This window comes from Coregonus lavaretus, assembly GCF_964263955.1.
Source record: "Coregonus lavaretus genome assembly, contig: HAP1_SCAFFOLD_1015, whole genome shotgun sequence".
Lineage (NCBI taxonomy): Eukaryota > Metazoa > Chordata > Actinopteri > Salmoniformes > Salmonidae > Coregonus > Coregonus lavaretus.
In genome coordinates, this window is record NW_028164059.1 from 47,501 (window position 1) to 71,397 (window position 23,897).

The window sequence follows — 23,897 nt, forward strand, 5'->3', positions numbered from 1 at the left end:
CATAAAACGGCTGCATTGGACTTTTTTTAAAATATTGCTTTAATCCTAAATTAAATGTTGTACGCCAACAGTGTTTCTCATGCAGTGTAGAATCAAGCTGCATTCTGGGATGTAAGCTACTGTATTCTCCAGTGATGTTATAGTAGATATCATGGGGACTATCTCCATCATGCCATCCTTGCTGAATGTTCAAAGGCTCACTGATCTGTGTCTGATGCCATGGTTAGGGTTGCGTCCCGACTCTCCACACTTCTCCTAAAGTCGTGCTCCTGCCCACTCCCTGTCGAAGCAGACATAGAGAGCCCGTCAGAGCCCAGAACCTCAGGGAAATGGACATTGTTAGAGAATTAAGGGAAGGGATCGCTGTCTGGAATCATGTGTTTTATTAAAAGGTTTTGAATGGTTGAAGTATAAATGTAAAATGTGTGATATAATAACCAATAAAGTTGTGTGAAATAAAGTGAATATCTAGTTATTTGTGAAAAGAGCATAGCTGGTGGTGTGAATAAAAAACAATGATCTAGGCTTTTAAAAGCAGTCCTTTATCTCCACATAACAGCCTCCTTAGTATACCTAGCTGTAGCAGCATGTCTCATCAACACTAAATGAAGGCAGCAGCTTAAATATCAGAATGATTTCATGAGTCCAATGAGTTCATCAAATGGTTAATGACTCACCTTCCTCTCATCACCAAACCCCACCTGTCTGCCTGTCTGCCTGTCTGCCTGTCTGCCTGTCTGTCTGTCTGTCTGTCTGTCTGTCTGTCTGTCTGCCTGCCTGCCTGCCTGCCTGTCTGTCTGTCTGTCTGTCTGTCTGTCTGTCTGTCTGTCTGTCTGTCTGTCTGTCTGCCTGCCTGCCTGCCTGTACGTATGTCTGCCTGCCTGCCTGCCTGCCTGCCTGTATGTCTGTATGCACAAAGGAGCAATCTTCAGAATTGCAATTATGTCTTGACAACCCGCCTTCCACTTCAGCGCGCAGACATGGTTCGTTTTTGCCCAGCGTTGGCGGTTGGAGACGCTGCATCCATTTGGTGGATTATGAACAAATGAATTGGAATGCATTGAATTGAAGCCTTTTAAACGTGTTAATGAGAATGTGAGAGATTGTGTGAACACCTAACCTAATCCTCTTAAAAGACTCCAGGTATTATGCTGAGCCGAGGAGAGGAGGTGTGAGCTGTCATCCTGCGGTGCGCCCTTGTAGCTGCTCACCAAAAACTAGAGTCAGCATCTCTCAACCAATCCCTTTACCTTAGCGCACACAGCTGGAGAGAGACCTCGCTTCTAGAACACCTCTAGCACAACAACTCAGCGATTAAAGGTACGTTTTATTAAGAATTGATAAAGGTTTACAGATGTTTTATTGAGATAGGATTTAAGCTACAAGAATCGGCATTGACCTTGTGGAAGCCTGCGATACTTGTCAATGAGTCATTATCGGGCACTGTTTCTTGCCTGGAATTTCCCCACGAAATTCAGTTTAATTTATCTTTATTTACATTTCTTAATTTTCACCCGACCCACCTGGATACACACGTGCAAATGAAATGGTTGATTGAACATTTGGAATGAATCATATTGCTGATGCTGTCTCGACTCGAGGAGCGCATATTAGCGCGTTCTTGACGCGCGCACGTTTAAAAGGTCTTTGTAGTTTATTCGCCGTTTTTTTCATTGTAGTTTGTTCATTAACTACATTTGTGTTGCATTTCATTACACGTGCCATTTAATCTGTGCACCTCTTGGGAGAGCAGAGTACCTGCAATTATGTAGCCATAGTAACAGGTGGCTGTGTCCCATCCTCCGCGCTCCTGCGGCTGCCTTCACGTGAACGCGCCCTTATTATAAACCCTTCTAATAAATCAGAGAGTGTATATAATACTCGAGTAATGTTATTATTATTCTATTATTACATTATTATGTAAAATGTATGACGTGAGTTTTGCATTGTAGTCTAAACTGAGTGAATGATTGATTTATTTCCCCCTTTTTATAGGTTGGAGCTGGGACATCATGCCAGGACTATGACATTAAAACAGAGCATGCCGAAGAAGTGTGCTGACCGCTCCCTGAACTGCATTATTTGTCCAACTAATGCTACTGGACCTGTTCCCATAAGCCTAACCATGCACCTGACATAGACCCAGTAATCTGAAGTAGGAACCAAGCACCACTCTGGCAGCAGTCAACAATGCATTTGCCACAAAGACGGAGACTCAATCGGAGTCGCATCCTCTTCTTCCTCTCCGGTGTATTGCTGTGCTGTGTCTACACCGTGACGTTCAAGGCCCGGCTGCAGGAGCCATGGGTAGCTCGCCAGGCCGCAGCAGAGGAGGACCCTGGGACAGCACTCCCAGAGGAAGGGGGCGGTAGTGGTAGTAGTAGTGTCCCGGAGGTAGACACACGAGAGGTGGTGACCTCTAACCCCTCTACCCTAACAGAGGGCTATAATGACGATGTCATCACCAGGGCTCCTATAGTGATCGAGGGAGATGACGTCATAGTGATAACTGTCAACAGGACGGACATTAAACACTGTATCTACGTAGAGGACCCTGAACCTGAGCCACCTACTAAACCTTCTCCCACCTCCCCTCCTCCTAACACCACCACCCCCCCGGGTATCCCTGGAGACGTCCCCCACAGGAAGGGAGAGTACCCAGAGGACCTGTTCACGGTGGACCAGAGGAGGCAGGGCTGGGTGACCCTCCACATCCTGGGCATGGTCTACATGTTCGTCTCCCTCGCCATCGTCTGTGACGAGTTCTTCGTCCCGGCGCTCGGAGTCATCACCGTGAAGCTCGACATCTCCGACGATGTCGCCGGGGCAACCTTCATGGCTGCAGGAGGCTCCGCCCCCGAACTGTTCACCTCTCTGATTGGCGTGTTCATTTCCCATAGCAACGTGGGCATCGGGACGATCGTAGGGTCGGCGGTGTTTAACATCCTGTTTGTCATCGGGATGTGTGCCATCTTCTCCAGGGAGATGCTCCACCTCACCTGGTGGCCCTTGTTCAGAGACGTCTCCTTCTATATCATAGGTAATAATAATAATATAATCATTTTACAGATAACAGGTAGAAGATAATAGATTTTCCAGAAATCTCTGTTGGAAGACTCCCGGAATCAGGAGGGAACAAGCAGGACATCTGGAATCCTCCAACCAGGATTTCTGGAAAACCTGGGAATATTGGGAAAGTACATACTTTAAAGGGTACTTACCTTGGAGCCAACAGTCGATCACATCTAAACTGCCAAATTGCATCCTATAGTATTCCTCTTATAGTGCACTATATAGGGACAGGCACTCTTAGAAAAAAAGGTGCTATCTATAACCAAAAAGGGTTATTCGGCTGTCCCCATAGGAGAAAACTTTGAAGAACCCTTTTTGGTTCCAGGTAGAACACTTTTGGATTCGATGTGGAACCCTTTCCACAAAGGGTTCTACATGGAACCTAAAATAGTTATACCTGGAACCAAAAAGGGTTCTACCTGGAACCAAAAATGGTTCTCCTATGATGACAGCCGCAGAACCCTTTTGGAACCCTTTTTTCTAAGAGTGTAATACTACATAGTTCCCTGCGCTCTGGCCTAAAGTAGTGCACTATATAGGGAATAGGGTGCCATTTGGGATGCATTCTCAGCTCTGTTTTAAGTTGTCCTCTCCTCCATCCTAGACCTGATCATGCTGATCGTTTTCTTCCTGGACAACACTATCATGTGGTGGGAGAGCGTGATGCTGGTGTCGGGTTACGTGGCCTATGTCTGCTTCATGAAGTTCAACGTGCAGATCGAACACTTTGTCAAGACGCAGATCAACAAACACAAGAGCATCGTCAAGATCATCATGCCGGAGGAGGAGGAGGAGAAGGAACCCAAGAAGGTTGGTAGTTGTTGTTGTTGGGACTTTGTTATGCAGCTTGGTGAAGCAAAAAGACAGACAGACAGACAGACACACAGACACACAGACACACAGACAGACAGACACACAGACGCACAGACAGACAGGCAGGTAGGCAGACAGACAGACAGACAGACAGACAGACAGGCAGGTAGGCAGGCAGGCAGGCAGACACACAGACACACAGACAGACAGGCAGGTAGGCAGACAGACAGACAGACAGACAGACAGACAGCCAGACAGACAGACAGACAGACAGGCAGGTAGGCAGGCAGGCAGGCAGACACACAGACACACAGACACACAGGCAGGTAGGCAGACAGACAGACAGACAGACAGACAGACAGACAGGCAGGTAGGCAGGCAGGCAGGCAGACACACAGACACACAGACAGACAGGCAGGTAGGCAGACAGACAGACAGACAGACAGACAGACAGACAGGCAGGTAGGCAGGCAGGCAGACACACAGACAGGCAGACAGACAGACAGACAGACAGACAGGCAGGCAGGCAGGCAGGCAGGCAGGCAGGCAGGCAGACAAACAGAGTGGCTGACAGACAGACAGGCAGGTAGGCAGGCAGGCAGGCAGGCAGACAGGCAGGCAGGCAGGCAGGCAGGCAGGCAGACAAACAGAGTGGTTGACAGACAGACAGACAGACAGACAGACAGACAGACAGACACACAGACAAAGAAAAACTCCACCAAAAAACAATTATCAGGAAATAAAAATACTAGAAGAGCCCATTGCAATATCACCCAGGACAGAGACCGTCTCTGGTCCAGTCCACGAGAGACAAGGAATGGTTGATCCACTTGGCTGTCATTTGAGCCTGTGTTTATTCATCAGCCCTTTGTGCAGCTCATAGAGAATGTGTGTTTGTGTGGCAGCCAGGCAAGGCAGCCTTTTGATGATTGGGACTGAATCCCTGAAAGGATCGCAGGTGTCAGAGCCCAGCGTAGGGGAGTATGGGTCAGGGGGTGGACAGGACGGGGGGGACGGGAGGGGGGGTGATGTAATGCTGATGAGATGTAAAGTAATGTCAGCCATCAGTTTGTCACTGGTCACGCTGGAGTAGCTTATTATTCATCCAAACCACACACCTGGTGCCCCTCACCGTACAGCGCTTAGCCGCGTTTATCTGAATATGAATTCTCTCTGTTTCATTATATATTCTTTGGCAGTCAAAGCTGTAGCAGGGATGTATTGTCCAGACCAGTAGAAACCAATAGCACCGACCCCACTTCAACGCCACAGCAGGTTTGGTGGCACCTTCATTGGGGAGGACGGGGCTCGTGGTAATGGCTGGAGCGGAATCACTGGAATGGTATCTATTACATTAAACACGTGGTTTGAGGATAGGCCCTAAAAATGGTCAAAAGACTCCAGCCACCCTAGTCATAGACTGTTCTCTCTGCTACCGCACGGCAAGCGGTACCGGAGCGCCAAGTCTAGGTCCAAAAGGCTTCTTAACCGCTTCTATCCCCAAGCCATAAGACTCCTGAACAGCTAATCATGGCTACCCGGACTATTTGCATTGTCCCCCCCACCCCACCCCACCCCCTTTTTTACGCTGCTGCTACTCTGTTAATTATTTATGCATAGTCACTTTAACTCTACCCACATGTACATATTACCTCCATTACCTCGACTAACCGGTGCCCCCTCACATTGACTCTGTACCGGTACCCCCTGTATATAGCCTCCCTACTGTTATTTTATTTTACTGCTGCTCTTTAATTATTTATAAACATTAATTTTTTACTTATCAATTTTTTTACATTTTTACATTTTAGTCATTTTAGCAGACGCTCTTATCCAGAGCGACTTACAGTTAGTGAGTGCATACAATTTTCATACTGGCCCCCCGTGGGAATCGAACCCACAACCTTGGCATTGCAAGCGCCATGCTCTACCAACTGAGCGTCACGGGGCCCCATTCTATGGGGGCAACCTCCAGCGAGCCCACAACCCTTGAAACAAAATATACTGGTTACTTAGTTTTTTCTTAAAACTGAGTGGTTGGTTAAGGGCTTGTAAGTAAGCATATCATTGTAAGGTTTTCACCTGTTGTATTCGGCGCATGTGGCAAATAACATTTGATTTGATTTGTTTTGATGCCATTCCACCCGCTCCGTTCCAGCCATTATTATGAGCCGTCCTCCCCTCAGTAACTTCCTGTGTTAAACACACAGGCACTGACTACCACACAGTATACCATTCTTCAGTTGTCAAAGCTTCATATTTAGCCTACATGTTACATTATGCAAAATGATAGCGTTTGTTTTTCAATGGCCCTTGACAACAGAGATAACTAACCAGCATATTTTGTTTAATTTGCCACACACACACACACACACACACACACACACACACACACACACACACACACACACACACACAAACAAACACACACACCACACTCTACAACACACTCTACAACACACTCTCCAGCACACACAACCACTGACGTACCACATGCCCCTGCCAGGGTTGTTAGATTAGAATTAGGAATTGGAATACTAGAATGGACATGAACCTTCTTATGATGTAATAAAGGTCAGCCATTTTGTTCAGGGAGTTGGCCAGCCATGGTTTTCCAGTGCTGTGATAAGATATTGTGTAAAATAATGAACAACACACACTCAGGACAATACTCCTGCAATCAGGCGCTGAGTGTGGAAGAAGCATGGCGCTGCACTAAATTAATGAAATTGGGTCATTTGGGGCATTTGCATTTTAGAGCCCTTCACATCTAGGCTGATGGGTACCCAAATTGCACCCTACTCTCTACCCTATTCCTTGTGGGCCCTGGTCTAAAGTAGTGCACTATAAAGGGTATAGGGTGCCATTTGGAACCTAGAGTCTCCACGCCCCTGCTTGTCCGGGGGTGTCTTAAATGATTCTGTAAAGCATCTGGGTTGTCATTTTATTTTATTTTTTTCAGCAGAGAAATGGTTGAATGTGATTTTATATGCTAATAGCTTTTCCAAATGGCACCCTATTCCCCATAGGGCTCTGATCAAAAGTAGTGTGCTATATAGGGCATAGGGTGTCAATTGGGACAGATCCACAGTGTCACATACACAAAAATGTATGCACGCATGACTGTAAGTCGCTTTGGATGAAAGCGTCTGCTAAATGGCATATTATTATTATTATTATTATTATTATTATTATTATTATTATTATTATTATTATTATTATCTTGACTGGTATGATGGTGGGTGTTGGTGTGGGGTTGCTAAGAAGATGACATGCAGGTGCACACGGTTGATACTGGTGTAGGCAACTCATAGAATCCCAGTAGGTATATTTTAACCTTTTAATCATGACCTTAGATGCACTTGAAGTAGTGTATCCATGAAGCTATCAACACTCAGCTACACTAACTGCTAAAATAAAGGAAACGCTTGAGTAAATGAGGGATATCAAGTATATTGAAAGCAGGTGCTTCCACACAGGTGTGGTTCCTGAGTTAGTTATGCAATTAACATCCCATCATTCTTAGGGTCATGTCTAAAAATGCTGGGCAGGCCATTATTTTGGCTAGCATGGCCATGTCCCCCATAGGATGACAATGCCCCCATCCACAGGGCAGGAGTGGTCACTGAATGGTTTGAAAATGATGTAAACCGTATGCCATGGCCGTCTCAGTCACCAGATCTCAACACAGTTGAACACTTCTGGGAGATTCTGGAGCGGCGCCTGAGACAGCGTTTTCCACCACCATCAACAAAACACCAAATGATGGAATTTCTCGTGGGAAAATGGTGTCGCATCCCTCCAATAGAGTTCCAGACACTTGTAGAATCTATGCCATTGAAGCTGTTCCGGCTCGTGGTGGCCCAACGCCCTATTAAGATACTTTATGTTGGTGTTTCCTTTATTTTGGAAGTTACCTGTTCTCGCTAATATCAGTGTTGTTATAATCATGTATTATGCCCATCATTAGACACCCATTATGCAGCCTTTACCCAGCGGGCAAATGTTGGCATGGGATGTCATAAAGACATTATTTTCTGGTTGAAACAACAGATTTTTTTCAGGACTACGAAAAGGACAAGAAACCCTTCCTTTTTTACAATCAGAATACAACCTGACCATGAAAAGACATTCAATACATTTGGCCCACTGGGTAGTGCTTTAAAAGTATACATTTTCTCCTCTCTCCGGTTCCTATTGCTCATGTGTAGTAAAGTATTCCTGTATTTGCAGCAGAACAGTGGACCTCCACAACCTGATCCACCCCAAAACAATGTTTCACCAGAGCCCAAACCACAACCTCAAGACTCACCCCAGAAGAGAGACAGAGAACAGTTGAAGGTCTCAACACTCTTTGATTGTGATGTCATGATCAGGTTGTATACTGATTGTAAAAGGATTGTTTCTTAGATGTCATAGTGACCAGCAAAAAAGGTATTTACCTGAATGTAACCTGCCGTAATCTGCCGTGGCTTCAACCCTGTTGTGTGTGTTCTGTCCCAGGTGAAGCCCACTCTCCAGAGAGGAGGCAGTAATGCGTCTCTCCACAACAGCACCAACAGAAACACCATCTTCCAGCTGATGATCCACACACTGGACCCCCTGGGAGAAGGTACTGGACTTTATATCAATCTTTCTTATTACAGGGACCGCTATGGTCCTAATCCATGGTCCTAATCCATGGTCCTAATCTATGGTCCTAATCTATGGTACTAAACTATGGTCCTAATCCATGGTCCTAATCCATGGTCCTAATCTATGTTCCTAAACTATGGTCCTAATATATGGTCCTAATCCATGGTCCTAATCTATGGTCCTAATCCATGGTCCTAATCTATGGTCCTAATCTATGTTCCTAATCTATGGTCCTAATATATGGTCCTAATCCATGGTCCTAATCTATGGTCCTAATCCATGGTCCTAATCTATGGTCCTATTTTATGGTCCTAATCTATGGTCCTAAACTATGGTCCTAATATATGGTCCTAAACTATGTTCCTAATCTATGGTCCTAATTTATGGTCCTAATCCATGGTCCTAATCTATGGTCCTATTTTATGGTCCTAATCTATGGTCCTAAACTATGGTCCTAATATATGGTCCTAAACTATGGTCCTTCCTGTACAGTACCAGGGACAAGGAAGCTATGACCCCTGGGAGGAGCTACTGAACTATGTATTATACCTATTAGTTTGTCATTACTGCCACAGGGACCTTCTACATTCACTATACCCTCATAAAGGTCTACATGAGGAGTTATATTGTTGATTACTGCCACAGGGACCTTCTACATTCACTATACCCTCATAAAGGTCTACATGAGGAGTTATATTGTTGATTACTGCCACAGGGACCTTCTACCTTCAGCTTTAACAAAAACCTGCTCGCCCTGTAATTCTCTCAAAGGACAAAGGTTGATGACACCAGTCAAAAGAGTTCCTTGTAGCTTCACAGTATCATCAGACTGTTAGCTCAGCTTCACAGCAGCATCAGACTGTAGGGGCGGCAGGTAGCTTAGTGGGTAAGAGCGTTGTGCCAGTAACCGAAAGGTCGCTGGTTCTAATCCCCGAGCCGACTAGGTGAAAAATCTGTCGATGTGCCCTTAAGCAAGGCACTTAACCCTAATTGCTCATGTAAGTCGCTCTGGATAAGAGCGTCTGCTAAATGACGTAAATGTAATGTAAATGTAGTTCAGCTTCACAGCAGCATCAGACTGTTAGTTCAGTTTCACAGCAGCATCAGACTGTTAGCTCAGTTTCACAGCATCATCCGACTGTTAACTTCACAGCAGCATCAGACTGTTAGCTCAGCTTCACAGCAGCATCAGACTGTTAGCTTCACAGCAGCATCAGACTGTTAGCTTCACAGCAGCATCAGACTGTTAACTTCACAGCAGCATCAGACTGTTAGTTCAGTTTCACAGCAGCATCAGACTGTTAGCTTCACAGCAGCATCAGACTGTTAGCTTCACAGCAGCATCAGACTGTTAGCTCAGTTTCACAGCAGCATCAGACTGTTAGCTCAGTTTCACAGCAGCATCAGACTGTTAGCTTCACAGCATCATCAGACTGTTAGTTCAGTTTCACAGCAGCATCAGACTGTTAGCTTCACAGCAGCATCAGACTGTTAGTTCAGTTTCACAGCAGCATCAGACTGTTAGTTCAGTTTCACAGCAGCATCAGACTGTTAGCTCAGCTTCACAGCATCATCCGACTGTTAGTTCAGTTTCACAGCAGCATCAGACTGTTAACTCAGTGACACACACAGTCCAGTACAACGAGAGGCCTAGAGCTAGTGCTATTGAGATAAAGAGATTGGTCGGCCAGAGGCTGGCTCTTATCCAGCTTTTATTAGCCTGTATTGAAAGCTGATTAAGGATCAGAGTGCTGGGAGGGAGGGAGGCTGCATGGGGACAGGCCTGGTTGCCTGGTGGCCTGAGGACTCAGTGAAGGTCACTCCAGTACAGGACAGAACAGGACAGTCACATCCCTGTAATCCAGGAACACAGGTGGACTTGACCTCTGCTCTTGACGTATCATACAACATGGGACTCTAGTGTAAGGTAGCGCCAAGGTGTTGAGAGGCTTTTGAATCCGATCTCTCCAGGACCAGGTTTGGAGAGCGCTGCTCTACTGGGCACTCCACACCATAGCTCTGGATGTCAGGGGACTTGGGGAATTGGTAACTACAGATTTTTTTTTGACTGAATGTCTCTCCCACAGAAATCCTATGAAATGAGTTGTGTAATGTGTAATTCTATGGTGTCTTCCATCGTCCCCTCTATTCTAGAGACGGGCTTTAGCAGAGATGTTAGAGGCCCTGGCCAGAGGAGAGTTAGACAAGGTAAGAGGCATGTCAACGTGTCACCTCCTCCTTATGATGTCACCCTGTCACCTCCTCCTTATGATGTCACCCTGTATTGTCACGTCATGCCAGCCCTTCTGAAGGGGTTTTCCATTTTTAGTACATAGTCTACTATCTATCACTCCAACTTCCATTGTCTTACCAAGAGTGACTGAATATCTCCTCATCTACAGTCTACTGTCTCTCCAAAACAGACTTTCTCATCTCAACTGCATCTCAGTCTTCCATAGAAGAGGATGATAGTGTGTTCATCATGCGTGCTCAGCTCATTTTCAGTCATACAATATTATGAGGAAGTGGTTGTGTTTTTGTTTGTGTGGTACAGTAACTTGGGTTGTGTCAATGACTCTGCTCATATTTCGTCATACATGACTCTACACGAGGCAGCGGGTGGATATGTTGTGTCTCTGTGGTAACTAGTCACTTTCCTGCCGCATCTCTGCCAATTAGAAACAACAGCCTTTAATGGGGAGGTCAGGACTGTGGTGTCAGTGCAAGGGAAAGGTAAGGTCAACCGGGAACATTGTCGTTATGTTTGGTGCACGACTGGGTTACGTTCTGCGAATGTATACTCTTAACATTCTGTATACACGTTGCGTTTGGTGGATGTTGTCGTCATGTTTTGTATGTTCTAGTTACGTTCGTTACTACGGGTTCTCTTTGCGCTTTGTGTGGTGTCTTTGTCTTGGTGTTGTTAGTGAGGCTTTGTGTGGTGTCTTTGTCTTGGTGTTGTTAGTGAGGCTTTGTGTGGTGTCTTTGTCTTGGTGTTGTTTGTGAGGCTTTGTGTGGTGTCTTTGTCTTGGTGTTGTTAGTGAGGCTTTGTGTTAGAGCTGCGACATGTCTACCTGTTATGCATGGATGTTTCGGTGCTACTCTGCAACGGAGTTATGTGTCTCACAATTATCCCTGTAGCTTGTAAAAGTATTTTGATTGTGTTTGCTTCTGGTTGTGATTGCTTTTGATTGTGTTTGCTTCTGGTTGCAATCACTTTTGATTGTGTTTGCTTCTGGTTGTGATTGCTTTTGATTGTGTTTGCTTCTGGTTGTGATTGCTTTTGATTGTGTTTGCTTCTGGTTGCGATTGCTTTTGATCGTGTTTGCTTCTGGTTGTGATTGCTTTTGATCGTGTTTGCTTCTGGTTGCGATTGCTTTTGATTGTGTTTGCGCTATTTCTTGGTCATGTTGCTCTTCGAGGCATGCAAACTTATCATGTTGTCTTTCTTGACCTGTCGTTGATGAGAAACAGTCCCAGACATTTTTAAACAGCTCAAAGTCAGCTGTACGTCGTATCAGGATGCACGGATCTGTCTTGTTATTGTGATGCAGCTTGTAAATGGGACTGTATTTAAATTGTATCAGGGAGTATACATTATGTAATTTGTATGAGGGAGCTCCTGTCTCATATTGCAGTGAGGAATAGAGTGAAGCCTGACCCGCTGGACCCAGCAGCCAGAGGGAAGGTAGACCTCAGGACACACTGCAGACCTATAGGTGAGATCCAGGCCTATGCTTTATGTTTTGTGACGGTGTTGTAAGTCTATGGAAACAGACCTATAGGTGAGATCAAGGCTATGCTTTAAGTTGTGTGACGGTGTTGTAAGTCTATGGAAACAGACCTATAGGTGAGATCCAGGCCTATGCTTTATGTTGTGTGACGGTGTTGTAAGTCTATGGAAACAGACCCAGAGGTGAGATCCAGGCCTATGCTTTATGTTGTGTGACGGTGTTGTAAGTCTATGGAAACAGACCTATAGGTGAGATCAAGGCTATGCTTTATGTTGTGTGACGGTGTTGTAAGTCTATGGAAACAGACCTATAGGTGAGATCCAGGCCTATGCTTTATGTTGTGTGACGGTGTTGTAAGTCTATGGAAACAGACCCAGAGGTGAGATCCAGGCCTATGCTTTATGTTGTGTGACGGTGTTGTAAGTCTATGGAAACAGACCTATAGGTGAGATCAAGGCTATGCTTTATGTTGTGTGACGGTGTTGTAAGTCTATGGACACAGACCCAGAGGTGAGATCCATTAACAGAACAATGGCTGTCAGTCCTGCTCTTGGTTTCCTTCTTCACTATATGTGGTGTGTTGGTGTGACTCCTAGTGGGGTGTGTTGGTGTGACTCCTAGTGGGGTGTGTTGGTGTGACTCCTAGTGGGGTGTGTTGGTGTGACTCCTAGTGGGGTGTGTTGGTGTGACTCCTAGTGTGGTGTGTTGGTGTGACTCCTAGTGTGGTGTGACTCCTAGTGGGGTGTGTTGATGTGACTCCTAGTGGGGTGTGACTCCTAGTGGGGTGTGTTGGTGTGACTCCTAGTGGGGTGTGTTGGTGTGACTCCTAGTGGGGTGTGTTGGTGTGACTCCTAGTGGGGTGTGTTGGTGTGACTCCTAGTGGGGTGTGTTGGTGTGACTCCTAGTGGGGTGTGTTGGTGTGACTCCTAGTGTGGTGTGTTGGTGTGACTCCTAGTGGGGTGTGTTGGTGTGACTCCTAGTGGGGTGTGTTGGTGTGACTCCTAGTGGGGTGTGTTGGTGTGACTCCTAGTGGGGTGTGTTGGTATGACTCCTAGTGGGGTGTGTTATAATAATAATATGCCATTTAGCAGACGCTTTTATCCAAAGCGACTTACAGTCATGCATGCATACATTTTTTTTTTTTTTTGTGTATGGGTGGTCCCGGGGATCGACCCACTACCTTGGCGTTACAAGCGCCGTGAGCTAGTGTGGTGTGTTGGTGTGACTCCTAGTGGGGTGTGTTGGTGTGACTCCTAGTGGTGTGTGTTGGTGTGACTCCTAGTGGGGTGTGTTGGTGTGACTCCTAGTGTGGTGTGTTGGTATGACTCCTAGTGGGGTGTGTTGGTGTGACTCCTAGTGTGGTGTGACTCCTAGTGGGGTGTGTTGGTGTGACTCCTAGTGTGGTGTGACTCCTAGTGGGGTGTGACTCCTAGTGTGGTGTGTTGGTGTGACTCCTAGTGGGGTGTGTTGGTGTAACTCCTAGTGTGGTGTGTTGGTGTGACTCCTAGTGGGGTGTGTTGGTGTGACTCCTAGTGGGGTGTGTTGGTGTGACTCCTAGTGTGGTGTGACTCCTAGTGGGGTGTGACTCCTAGTGGGGTGTGTTGGTGTGACTCCTAGTGGGGTGTGTTGGTGTGACTCCTAGTGGGGTGTGTTGGTGTGACTCCTAGTGGGGTGTGTTGGTGTGACTCCTAGTGGGGTGTGTTGGTGTGACTCCTAGTGGGGTGTGTTGGTGTGACTCCTAGTGGGGTGTGTTGGTGTGACTCCTAGTGTGGTGTGTTGGTGTGACTCCTAGTGGGGTGTGTTGGTGTGACTCCTAGTGGGGTGTGTTGGTGTGACTCCTAGTGGGGTGTGTTGGTGTGACTCCTAGTGGGGTGTGTTGGTGTGACTCCTAGTGGGGTGTGTTGGTATGACTCCTAGTGGGGTGTGTTATAATAATAATATGCCATTTAGCAGACGCTTTTATCCAAAGCGACTTACAGTCATGCGTGCATACATTTTTTTTTTTTGTGTATGGGTGGTCCCGGGGATCGAACCCACTACCTTGGCGTTACAAGCGCCGTGAGCTAGTGTGGTGTGTTGGTGTGACTCCTAGTGGGGTGTGTTGGTGTGACTCCTAGTGGGGTGTGTTGGTGTGACTCCTAGTGGGGTGTGACTCCTAGTGGGGTGTGTTGGTGTGACTCCTAGTGTGGTGTGTTGGTATGACTCCTAGTGGGGTGTGTTGGTGTGACTCCTAGTGTGGTGTGACTCCTAGTGGGGTGTGTTGGTGTGACTCCTAGTGGGGTGTGTTGGTGTGACTCCTAGTGGGGTGTGTTGGTGTGACTCCTAGTGGGGTGTGTTGGTGTGACTCCTAGTGGGGTGTGTTGGTGTGACTCCTAGTGGGGTGTGTTGGTGTGACTCCTAGTGGGGTGTGTTGGTGTGACTCCTAGTGGGGTGTGTTGGTGTGACTCCTAGTGTGGTGTGTTGGTGTGACTCCTAGTGTGGTGTGTTGGTGTGACTCCTAGTGTGGTGTGTTGGTGTGACTCCTAGTGTGGTGTGTTGGTGTGACTCCTAGTGGGGTGTGTTGGTGTGACTCCTAGTGGGGTGTGACTCCTAGTGGGGTGTGTTGGTGTGACTCCTAGTGTGGTGTGACTCCTAGTGGGGTGTGACTCCTAGTGGGGTGTGTTGGTGTGACTCCTAGTGTGGTGTGTTGGTATGACTCCTAGTGGGGTGTGTTGGTGTGACTCCTAGTGTGGTGTGACTCCTAGTGGGGTGTGTTGGTGTGACTCCTAGTGTGGTGTGACTCCTAGTGGGGTGTGACTCCTAGTGGGGTGTGTTGGTGTGACTCCTAGTGGGGTGTGTTGGTGTGACTCCTAGTGTGGTGTGACTCCTAGTGGGGTGTGTTGGTGTGACTCCTAGTGTGGTGTGACTCCTAGTGGGGTGTGACTCCTAGTGGGGTGTGTTGGTGTGACTCCAAGTGGGGTGTGTTGGTGTGACTCCTAGTGTGGTGTGACTCCTAGTGTGGTGTGTTGGTGTGACTCCTAGTGTGGTGTGTTGGTATGACTCCTAGTGGGGTGTGTTGGTGTGACTCCTAGTGGGGTGTGTTGGTGTTGTTTGTGTGTAATAACTGGAAAGTTGGTACATTGATACAGACAGGTGTGCTGTTAATGTGGTCGGTCTACCATCTCTGGATTGATTTGTGCTTGATGGGAGCAGGGGTGGTGGTGGGGCTGATTTGGGTTTGTGCCCTTGTAATCATTGGGCATCTCAGTGTGTGTGTGTGGCGTGCGTGCGTGGTCTAATGAGGTCCTTCAGTGGTCCAGGCAATTACAGTCTCTCAGGGTTATGACAACCACATACTGGAGGGGCCTTAACACAGACCCAATCAACACTGAAATGAACATGCAGATGGGGCCCTTCGCGCGTGTGTGTCAGTGGAAGGGGTAATCGTCTTTAAAATCACCATGATTCATGGTTCGTTAATCTTTAGTTACACAGTTTTCGGCATATGACATAGGCCTTTAATATAATAATAATAATAAAAGCTAGCAGCATGCCACCTTGTAAAAAGGGCAACATTTGATGACCAAGTATTCCAAGACGGGGGAGCAGAAGCTCGCAAGTTCCTGTACATTTCCTCCGTCGCACCACTTGTTGTCATAAAGCAGATTCAGAGAGAGCCTGCTTTCCTATCCACTCGAAAATACGGTAAAACCCGTTGGTTGTATATAATCCGTCTGGATGTCGGAGGAAAGCCAAGTCTCAGAAAAACAGAGTATGTTGCAGGATCTGATGTCCATCTGGAAGGAGATCCTCGCTCTGAGTTCGTCAAGTTTGTTAATTAATAATTGAACACTGGTGAGTAGTATGCTGGGTAATGGAGGACAGTAGTATGCTGGGTAATGGAGGACAGTAGTATGCTGGGTAATGGAGGACAGTAGTATGCTGGGTAACGGAGGACAGTAGTATGCTGGGTAACGGAGGACAGTAGTATGCTGGGTAATGGAGGACAGTAGTATGCTGGGTAACGGAGGACAGTAGTATGCTGGGTAATGGAGGACAGTAGTATGCTGGGTAATGGAGGACAGTAGTATGCTGGGTAATGGAGGACAGTAGTATGCTGGGTAATGGAGGACAGTAGTATGCTAGGTAACGGAGGACAGTAGTATGCTGGGTAATGGAGGACAGTAGAATGCTGGGTAATGGAGGACAGTAGTATGCTGGGTAATGGAGGACAGTAGTATGCTGGGTAACGGAGGACAGTAGTATGCTGGGTAACGGAGGACAGTAGTATGCTGGGTAATGGAGGACAGTAGTATGCTAGGTAATGGAGGACAGTAGTATGCTGGGTAATGGAGGACAGTAGAATGCTGGGTAATGGAGGACAGTAGTATGCTGGGTAATGGAGGACAGTAGTATGCTGGGTAATGGAGGACAGTAGTATGCTAGGTAATGGAGGACAGTAGTATGCTGGGTAATGGAGGACAGTAGTATGCTGGGTAACGGAGGACAGTAGTATGCTGGGTAACGGAGGACAGTAGTATGCTGGGTAACGGAGGACAGTAGTATGCTGGGTAACGGAGGACAGTAGTATATTAGGTAAAGAAATCACTACTAAAGGACACCAATAAGAAGAAGAGACCTGCTTGGGCCAAGAAACACGAGCAATGGACATTAGACCGGTGGAAATTTGTCCTTTGGTCTGGAGTCCAAATTGAAGATTTTTGGTTCCAACCGCCGTGTCTTTGTGAGATGCGGTGTGGGTGAACGGATGATCTCCGCATGTGTATTTCCTACCATAAAGCATGGAGGAGGAGGTGTTATGGTGTGGGGGTGATTTGCTGGCGACACTGTCTGTGATTTATTTAGAATTCAAGGCACACTTAACCAGCGTGGCTACCACAGCATTCTGCAGCGATACAACATTCCATCTGGTTTGGGCTTAGTGGGACTATCATTTATTTTTCAACAGGACAATGACCCAACACACCTCCAGGCTGTTTAAGGGCTATTTTACCAAGAAGGAGAGTGATGGAGTGCTGCATCAGATGACCTGGCCTCCACAATCCCCCGACCTCAACCAAATTGAGATTGTTTGGGATGAGTCGGACCGCAGAGTGAAGGAAAAGCAGCCAACAAGTGCTCAGCATATGTGGGAACTCCTTCGAGACTGTTGGAAAAGCATTCCAGGTTAAGCTGGTTGAGAGAATGCCAGGAGTGTGCAAAGCTGTCAACAATGCAAAGGGTGGCTATTTGAAGAATCTCAAATATAAAATATATTTTGATTTGTTTAAAACTTTTTTGGTTACTACATGATTCCATATGTGTTATTTCATAGTTTTGATGTCTTCACTATTATTCTACAATGTAGAAAATAGTACAAATAAAGAAAAACCCTTGAATGAGTAGGTGTTCTAAAACCTTTGACCCCGGTAGTGTATGTAAGTCATTCAAAAGAGTTAACCCTCGCAAGGCTGTTAACCCAGACTCCACCGCCGCAGACCGCAAGGCACTTTAGAGGGTGATACGTGCAGCTGAACGCACCACTGGGTGCACACTGCCTGCCCTACAGGACACCTACAACACCAGGTGTCGCAGGAAGGCCAAGAAGATCATCAGGGACCCCAGCCAAGCCAAGCCACGCCCCGTTCTCCCCGCTTCAGTCACTCAGACACAGGCAGTACAGGAGCATCATGGGAAAAACTGAAAGACTGGCCAATAGCTTCTACCCCCAGACCATCAGGCTGGTGAATAGCCACCACTAGTCAGATACCTACTCTCCCCTCCCCCCTGCTACTCCCCCTAGGGACATGCCTTGGAAGGCCACTAGGAGGTCTAATAAAAAAAGATCCCAATGCCCCATGGTAGTGATTGGGGACATTGCCCTGTGTAGGGTGCCATCTTTTGGATGGGACATTACATGGGTGTCCTGACTCTCTGTGGTCACTAAAGATCCCATGGCACTTATCATAAGAGTAGATAGAGGTGTTAACTCTGGTGTCCTGGCAAAATGTCCAATCTGGCCCTCATCATGGCCACCTAACCATCCCCAGCCCCAATTGGCTCATTCATCCCCCCCTCCTCTCCCCTGTAACTATTCCACAGGTCGTGGCTGTAAATGAGAATGTGTTCTCGGTCAACTTACTGGTCAAATAAATAAAAATAAAAATAATACATTGAACAAATGTCCCGTGTGGCTCAGTTGGTAGAGCATGGCACTTGCAATGCCAGGGTTGTCGGTTCATTTCCCACAGGGGACCAGTACAAATGAAAATGTATGCACTCACTACTGTAAGTGGCTCTGGATAAGAGCGTCTGCTAAATGACTAACATGTAAATGTGAACATATGACTTTGTTGCTTATTGGCTGTGTTTTGTCTCTGTCTGTATTCAGGTGGACCTGATAAGACTGAGGAGGCCAAACCCTCGACCTCCCAGACTCCACCTAAAGAGGAGGAGAAACCAGACCCGTCAGAGGCACAGACGGTAGAGAGAGAAATAGAGAGAGCGAGAAAGGAAGGAAGTACTGAGAGAGGAAGAGAAAGAGATAGAGGAGAGTTAATTTACCCACCACGACTCTTCTCTCCCTCTCCCTCCCTCTCTCCCTCTCTCACCCTCTCTCACCCTCTCTCCCTCTCTCACCCTCTCTCCCTCTCCCTCCCTCTCTCACCCTCTCTCCCTCTCTCTCCCTCTCCCTCCCTCTCTCTCTCACCCTCTCTCCCTCTCTCACCCTCTCACCCTCTCACCCTCTCTCCCTCTCCCTCTCTCCCTCTCTCCCTCTCCCTCCCTCCCTCTCCCTCCCTCTCTCACCCTCTCACCCTCTCTCCCTCTCTCTCTCTCTTCACTAGGACCAGGGGCCAGCGGGCGCAGGGGGGTCCGACGGCTCAGACAGCAGTGAGGAGGACGAGAGCGAGGAAGAGAGCGAGGACGAGGAGGATGATGAAGAGGGTGATGAGGAAGAGGGTGAAGAGGAAGAGGGTGAAGAGAATGAGGAACCTCTGTCGTTAGAATGGCCAGACACCAGACGTAAACAGGCCACATATCTCTTTCTCCTACCCATAGTGTTCCCTCTGTGGCTCACTGTGCCCGACGTACGCAACCCGGTACGTATGACGTACATTTCTGTGTTGCATTGATGTCATTTTTGTACTGTGTGTTTGTGCCCTGCAAAGTGGTGGAAAATGTAGAACACAAAATATCTTAGAATGTATGCTGATATGAGCTTCCTGTGTGTTCTCTTCCTCAGGCTTCCAGAAAGTACTTTGCCTTGACGTTTATTGGTTCCATCACTTGGATCGCTGTGTTCTCCTATCTAATGGTCTGGTGGGCACATCAGGTATCACTCTTGTTGGATTTTAGATCACATGACTTCCATCTTTTTTAGAAACTGTTAGTCTAGTGCTTCTTTGACTTAGGCCAGGATTCAATCAAGATCAGCGATAACCTGAGGTAACAGACAAACCCGTAGCTTATCATTGCTTTCGTTTAGGCGATTTCGGAGGTGTAACTGCGTTGGAGCTGTCAAATCAGTGAGCGGTTGCTCTTGTGGTCATGGTCAGGAAACCACACCTGTCCTTATATCTCCCCCACGTTAGAAGTTCAGAAGGAGAAAGTGTAAGCCAGGTTATATAGAAATAATGACATTGAAAGTCATTCAACAAAATAGCAAGGATTTAGATCAGCCTAATCAAGGTGTAGATTACATCACACATTTTAGTGTTTGAGCTTAACGCGGCTGCATGGGATTTCTACTAGTGCATCCGATAGGTATAACTTTGGGCGCCGCTTGTGGTTTTGACAACTCCAACGCAGTAACACATCCGACGCCACCTACTATAAACAAAAGCAATGATAAGCTATGAGATAAGCTATGTCTGTTATCGTGGGTTAACGCTGAGCTGATTGAATCCTGGCCTCCGTCTACCAATTACATTTTGATAGATGTATCGACTGATTACTAGTGCACTAGGTGGGTGAGATTGATTGATTGATTGATTGACTGTTGGCTCCTTAGGTGGGTGAGATTGATTGATTGACTGTTGGCTCCCTAGGTGGGTGAGATTGATTGATTGATTGATTGATTGATTGACTGTTGGCTCCCTAGGTGGGTGAGACTGATTGATTGATTGATGGATTGATTGACTGTTGGCTCCCTAGGTAGGTGGGTGAGATTGATTGATTGATTGACTGTTGGCTCCCTAGGTGGGATTGATTGATTGATTGATTGACTGTTGGCTCCCTAGGTGGGTGAGATTGATTGATTGATTGATTGACTGTTGGCTCCCTAGGTGGGATTGATTGATTGATTGACTGTTGGCTCCCTAGGTAGGTGGGTGAGATTGATTGATTGACTGTTGGCTCCCTAGGTGGGTGAGACTGATTGATTGATTGATATATTGATTGACGGTTGGCTCCCTAGGTGGGTGGGTGAGATTGATTGATTGACTGTTGGCTCCCTAGGTGGGTGAGATTGATTGATTGATTGATTGATTGATTAATTGATTGATTGACTGTTGGCTCCCTAGGTAGGTGGGTGAGATTGATTGAGTGATTGATTGACTGTTGGCTCCCTAGGTGGGTGAGATTGATTGATTGATTGACTGTTGGCTCCCTAGGTGGGTGAGATTGATTGATTGAGTGATTGATTGACTGTTGGCTCCCTAGGTAGGTGGGTGAGATTGATTGATTGATTGATTGACTGTTGGCTCCCTAGGTAGGTGGGTGAGATTGATTGATTGATTGATTGACTGTTGGCTCCCTAGGTGGGTGAGATTGATTGATTGATTGATTGACTGTTGGCTCCCTAGGTGGGTGAGACTGATTGATTGATTGATTGACTGTTGGCTCCCTAGGTGGGTGACACTGATTGATTGATTGATTGATTGACTGTTGGCTCCCTAGGTGGGTGAGACAATAGGCATCTCAGAGGAGATCATGGGCCTGACCATCCTGGCAGCTGGAACCTCCATCCCTGACCTCATCACTAGTGTCATCGTGGCTCGTAAAGGACTGGGAGACATGGCTGTGTCCAGCTCAGTGGGATCCAACATCTTCGATATCACTATGGGGTTAGTATAGACCACTACAACTACAGAGATATCAGTATAGACCACTATAACTACAGAGATATCACTATGGGGTTAGTATAGACCACTACAACTACAGAGATATCACTATGGGGTTAGTATAGACCACTATAACTACAGAGATATCACTATGGGGTTAGTATAGACCACTATACAACAGAGATATCACTATGGGGTTAGTATAGACCACTATAACTACAGAGATATCACTATGGGGTTAGTATAGACCACTATACAACAGAGATATCACTATGGGGTTAGTATAGACCACTATAACTACAGAGATATCACTATGGGGTTAGTATAGACCACTATACTAGTGCTCTGTAGCTCAGCTGGTAGAGCACGGCGCTTGTAACGCCAAGGTAGTGGGTTCGATCCCCGGGACCACCCATACACAAAAAAAAATGTATGCACGCATGACTGTAAGTCGCTTTGGATAAAAGCGTCTGCTAAATGGCATATTAAATTTTTTTTATTAAACTATAACTACAGAGATATCACTATGGGGTTAGTATAGACCACTATAACTACAGCTCATAGAGATATCACTATGGGGTTAGTATAGACCACTACAACTACAGAGATATCACTATGGGGTTAGTATAGACCACTATAACTACAGAGATATCACTATGGGGTTAGTATAGACCACTACAACTACAGAGATATCACTATGGGGTTAGTATAGACCACTATACAACAGAGATATCACTATGGGGTTAGTATAGACCACTATAACTACAGAGATATCACTATGGGGTTAGTATAGACCACTATAACTACAGCTCATAGAGATATCACTATGGGGTTAGTATAGACCACTACAACTACAGAGATATCACTATGGGGTTAGTATAGACCACTATAACTACAGAGATATCACTATGGGGTTAGTATAGACCACTACAACTACAGAGATATCACTATGGGGTTAGTATAGACCACTATAACTACAGAGATATCACTATGGGGTTAGTATAGACCACTATAACTACAGAGATATCACTATGGGGTTAGTATAGACCACTATAACTACAGAGATATCACTATGGGGTTAGTATAGACCACTATAACTACAGAGATATCACTATGGGGTTAGTATAGACCACTATAACTACAGAGATATCACTATGGGGTTAGTATAGACCACTATAACTACAGCTCATAGAGATATCACTATGGGGTTAGTATAGACCACTATAACTACAGAGATATCACTATGGGGTTAATATAGACCACTATAACTACAGAGATATCCCTATGGGGTTAGTATAGACCACTATAACTACAGAGATATCACTATGGGGTTAGTATAGACCACTATAACTACAGCTCATAGAGATATCACTATGGGGTTAGTATAGACCACTGTAACCATAGAGATATCACTATGGCACTATGAACTGTGTACCGTTGTCTGTAGTAAACGATCAAGGTAATCTGTGTTACTATTCTCAAAAGTGATTGTCTCTCTCCCTCTCTCCCTCTCTGTCGCCACCCCTCCGCTCTCTCGGCCTCTCACTCTCCCTCTCTGCATCCCTCTTTCTCCCCCACCACTCCCCCCTCCCTCAGCCTGCCTGTCCCATGGTTGATCTTCTCGGCGATGCAAGGCGGGGTGCCGGTGGCGGTGAACTCCAACGGTCTGTTCTGTGCCATCGTGCTCCTCTTCATCATGCTTCTCTTCGTCATCATCAGCATCGCGGCGTGTCGCTGGAAGATGAGCCGTGTTCTGGGCCTCACCATGTTCATGCTTTACTTTGTGTTCCTGGTGCTCAGTGTGATGCTGGAGGACCGTATTATTATCTGCCCTGTCTCCATCTGAGGTCAGAGGTCAGACACCATTATGTTAGTTTCAGGAACGTCTTTTTTTTTTACTAAGATGAAACCGGATGTGTTGTACTGCACAGAGCATTATGGGTACTGTAGTCCATCATGCTATAGTGAGGAGGGAGGAAAAAAAAGAGGTGTGTCAGGAAGTCATTGAAGTCATCACCGCCAAACTGTACCGTTGTCAGTAACTAACATTCGTGGACATCACGGTATAGAGAGGCAGGGGATTTGGTAGTGTTACTGTTCACAGACGTGATTGTGTTGTCTATGTTGAGACAGGTATTGTTGACTCAAGAGGACACCTCCATGGTTGAACTATTGCTGGTGTCTTTCACCAGAATTGACGAGCAGCAGTAGAGGTTGGTCTGTCCACACCTACTGAAGAAAGTATTATCAGAACTGACGTGCAGGAGTAATTGTAGAAGTTGTCCATCCACGGTACACACACCCATTTTAGTGTTCATCCGTGTTCTATGTAAAAATGTCAACAGTCGTTTCTTTTTAGAGTTTAAAATAACAACAGCAGTGACAACAAAAAACGGTTTATCAGGTGCAGAAAGATACAGCAGCTTGAGTTCTCATGGAAATTATTCTGTGTCTAGAATAACCAGGAACGGGGGAATAGCTAGTCCAGTTAAAACAACCCATATGTAACCATTCTTTCATTAACTGTCAGCATTGTAGTGTCATGTGTTATGTAAGTATGTAATACACTTGTGTGGGTAAGATGGATACCAGAAACATGTAT

At 46.3% G+C, this 23,897-nt stretch overlaps 1 protein-coding gene across 1 annotated transcript; it reads left to right on the forward strand.

The window, feature by feature from the left end:
* Positions 1–2,190: 2,190 nt before the first annotated feature.
* LOC311117494 (sodium/potassium/calcium exchanger 1-like) lies at positions 2,191–23,141 on the forward strand (the record flags this gene model as incomplete). The annotated part of the gene is made up of 11 exons (XM_084192418.1): positions 2,191–3,040; positions 3,677–3,882; positions 8,119–8,226; positions 8,389–8,497; positions 10,675–10,728; positions 11,200–11,253; positions 18,625–18,716; positions 19,079–19,333; positions 19,477–19,566; positions 21,132–21,298; positions 22,892–23,141. The coding sequence occupies 11 exons, from the start codon at positions 2,191–2,193 to the stop codon at positions 23,139–23,141; spliced, it is 2,235 nt and encodes a 744-aa protein (XP_084048544.1).
* Positions 23,142–23,897: the final 756 nt, after the last annotated feature.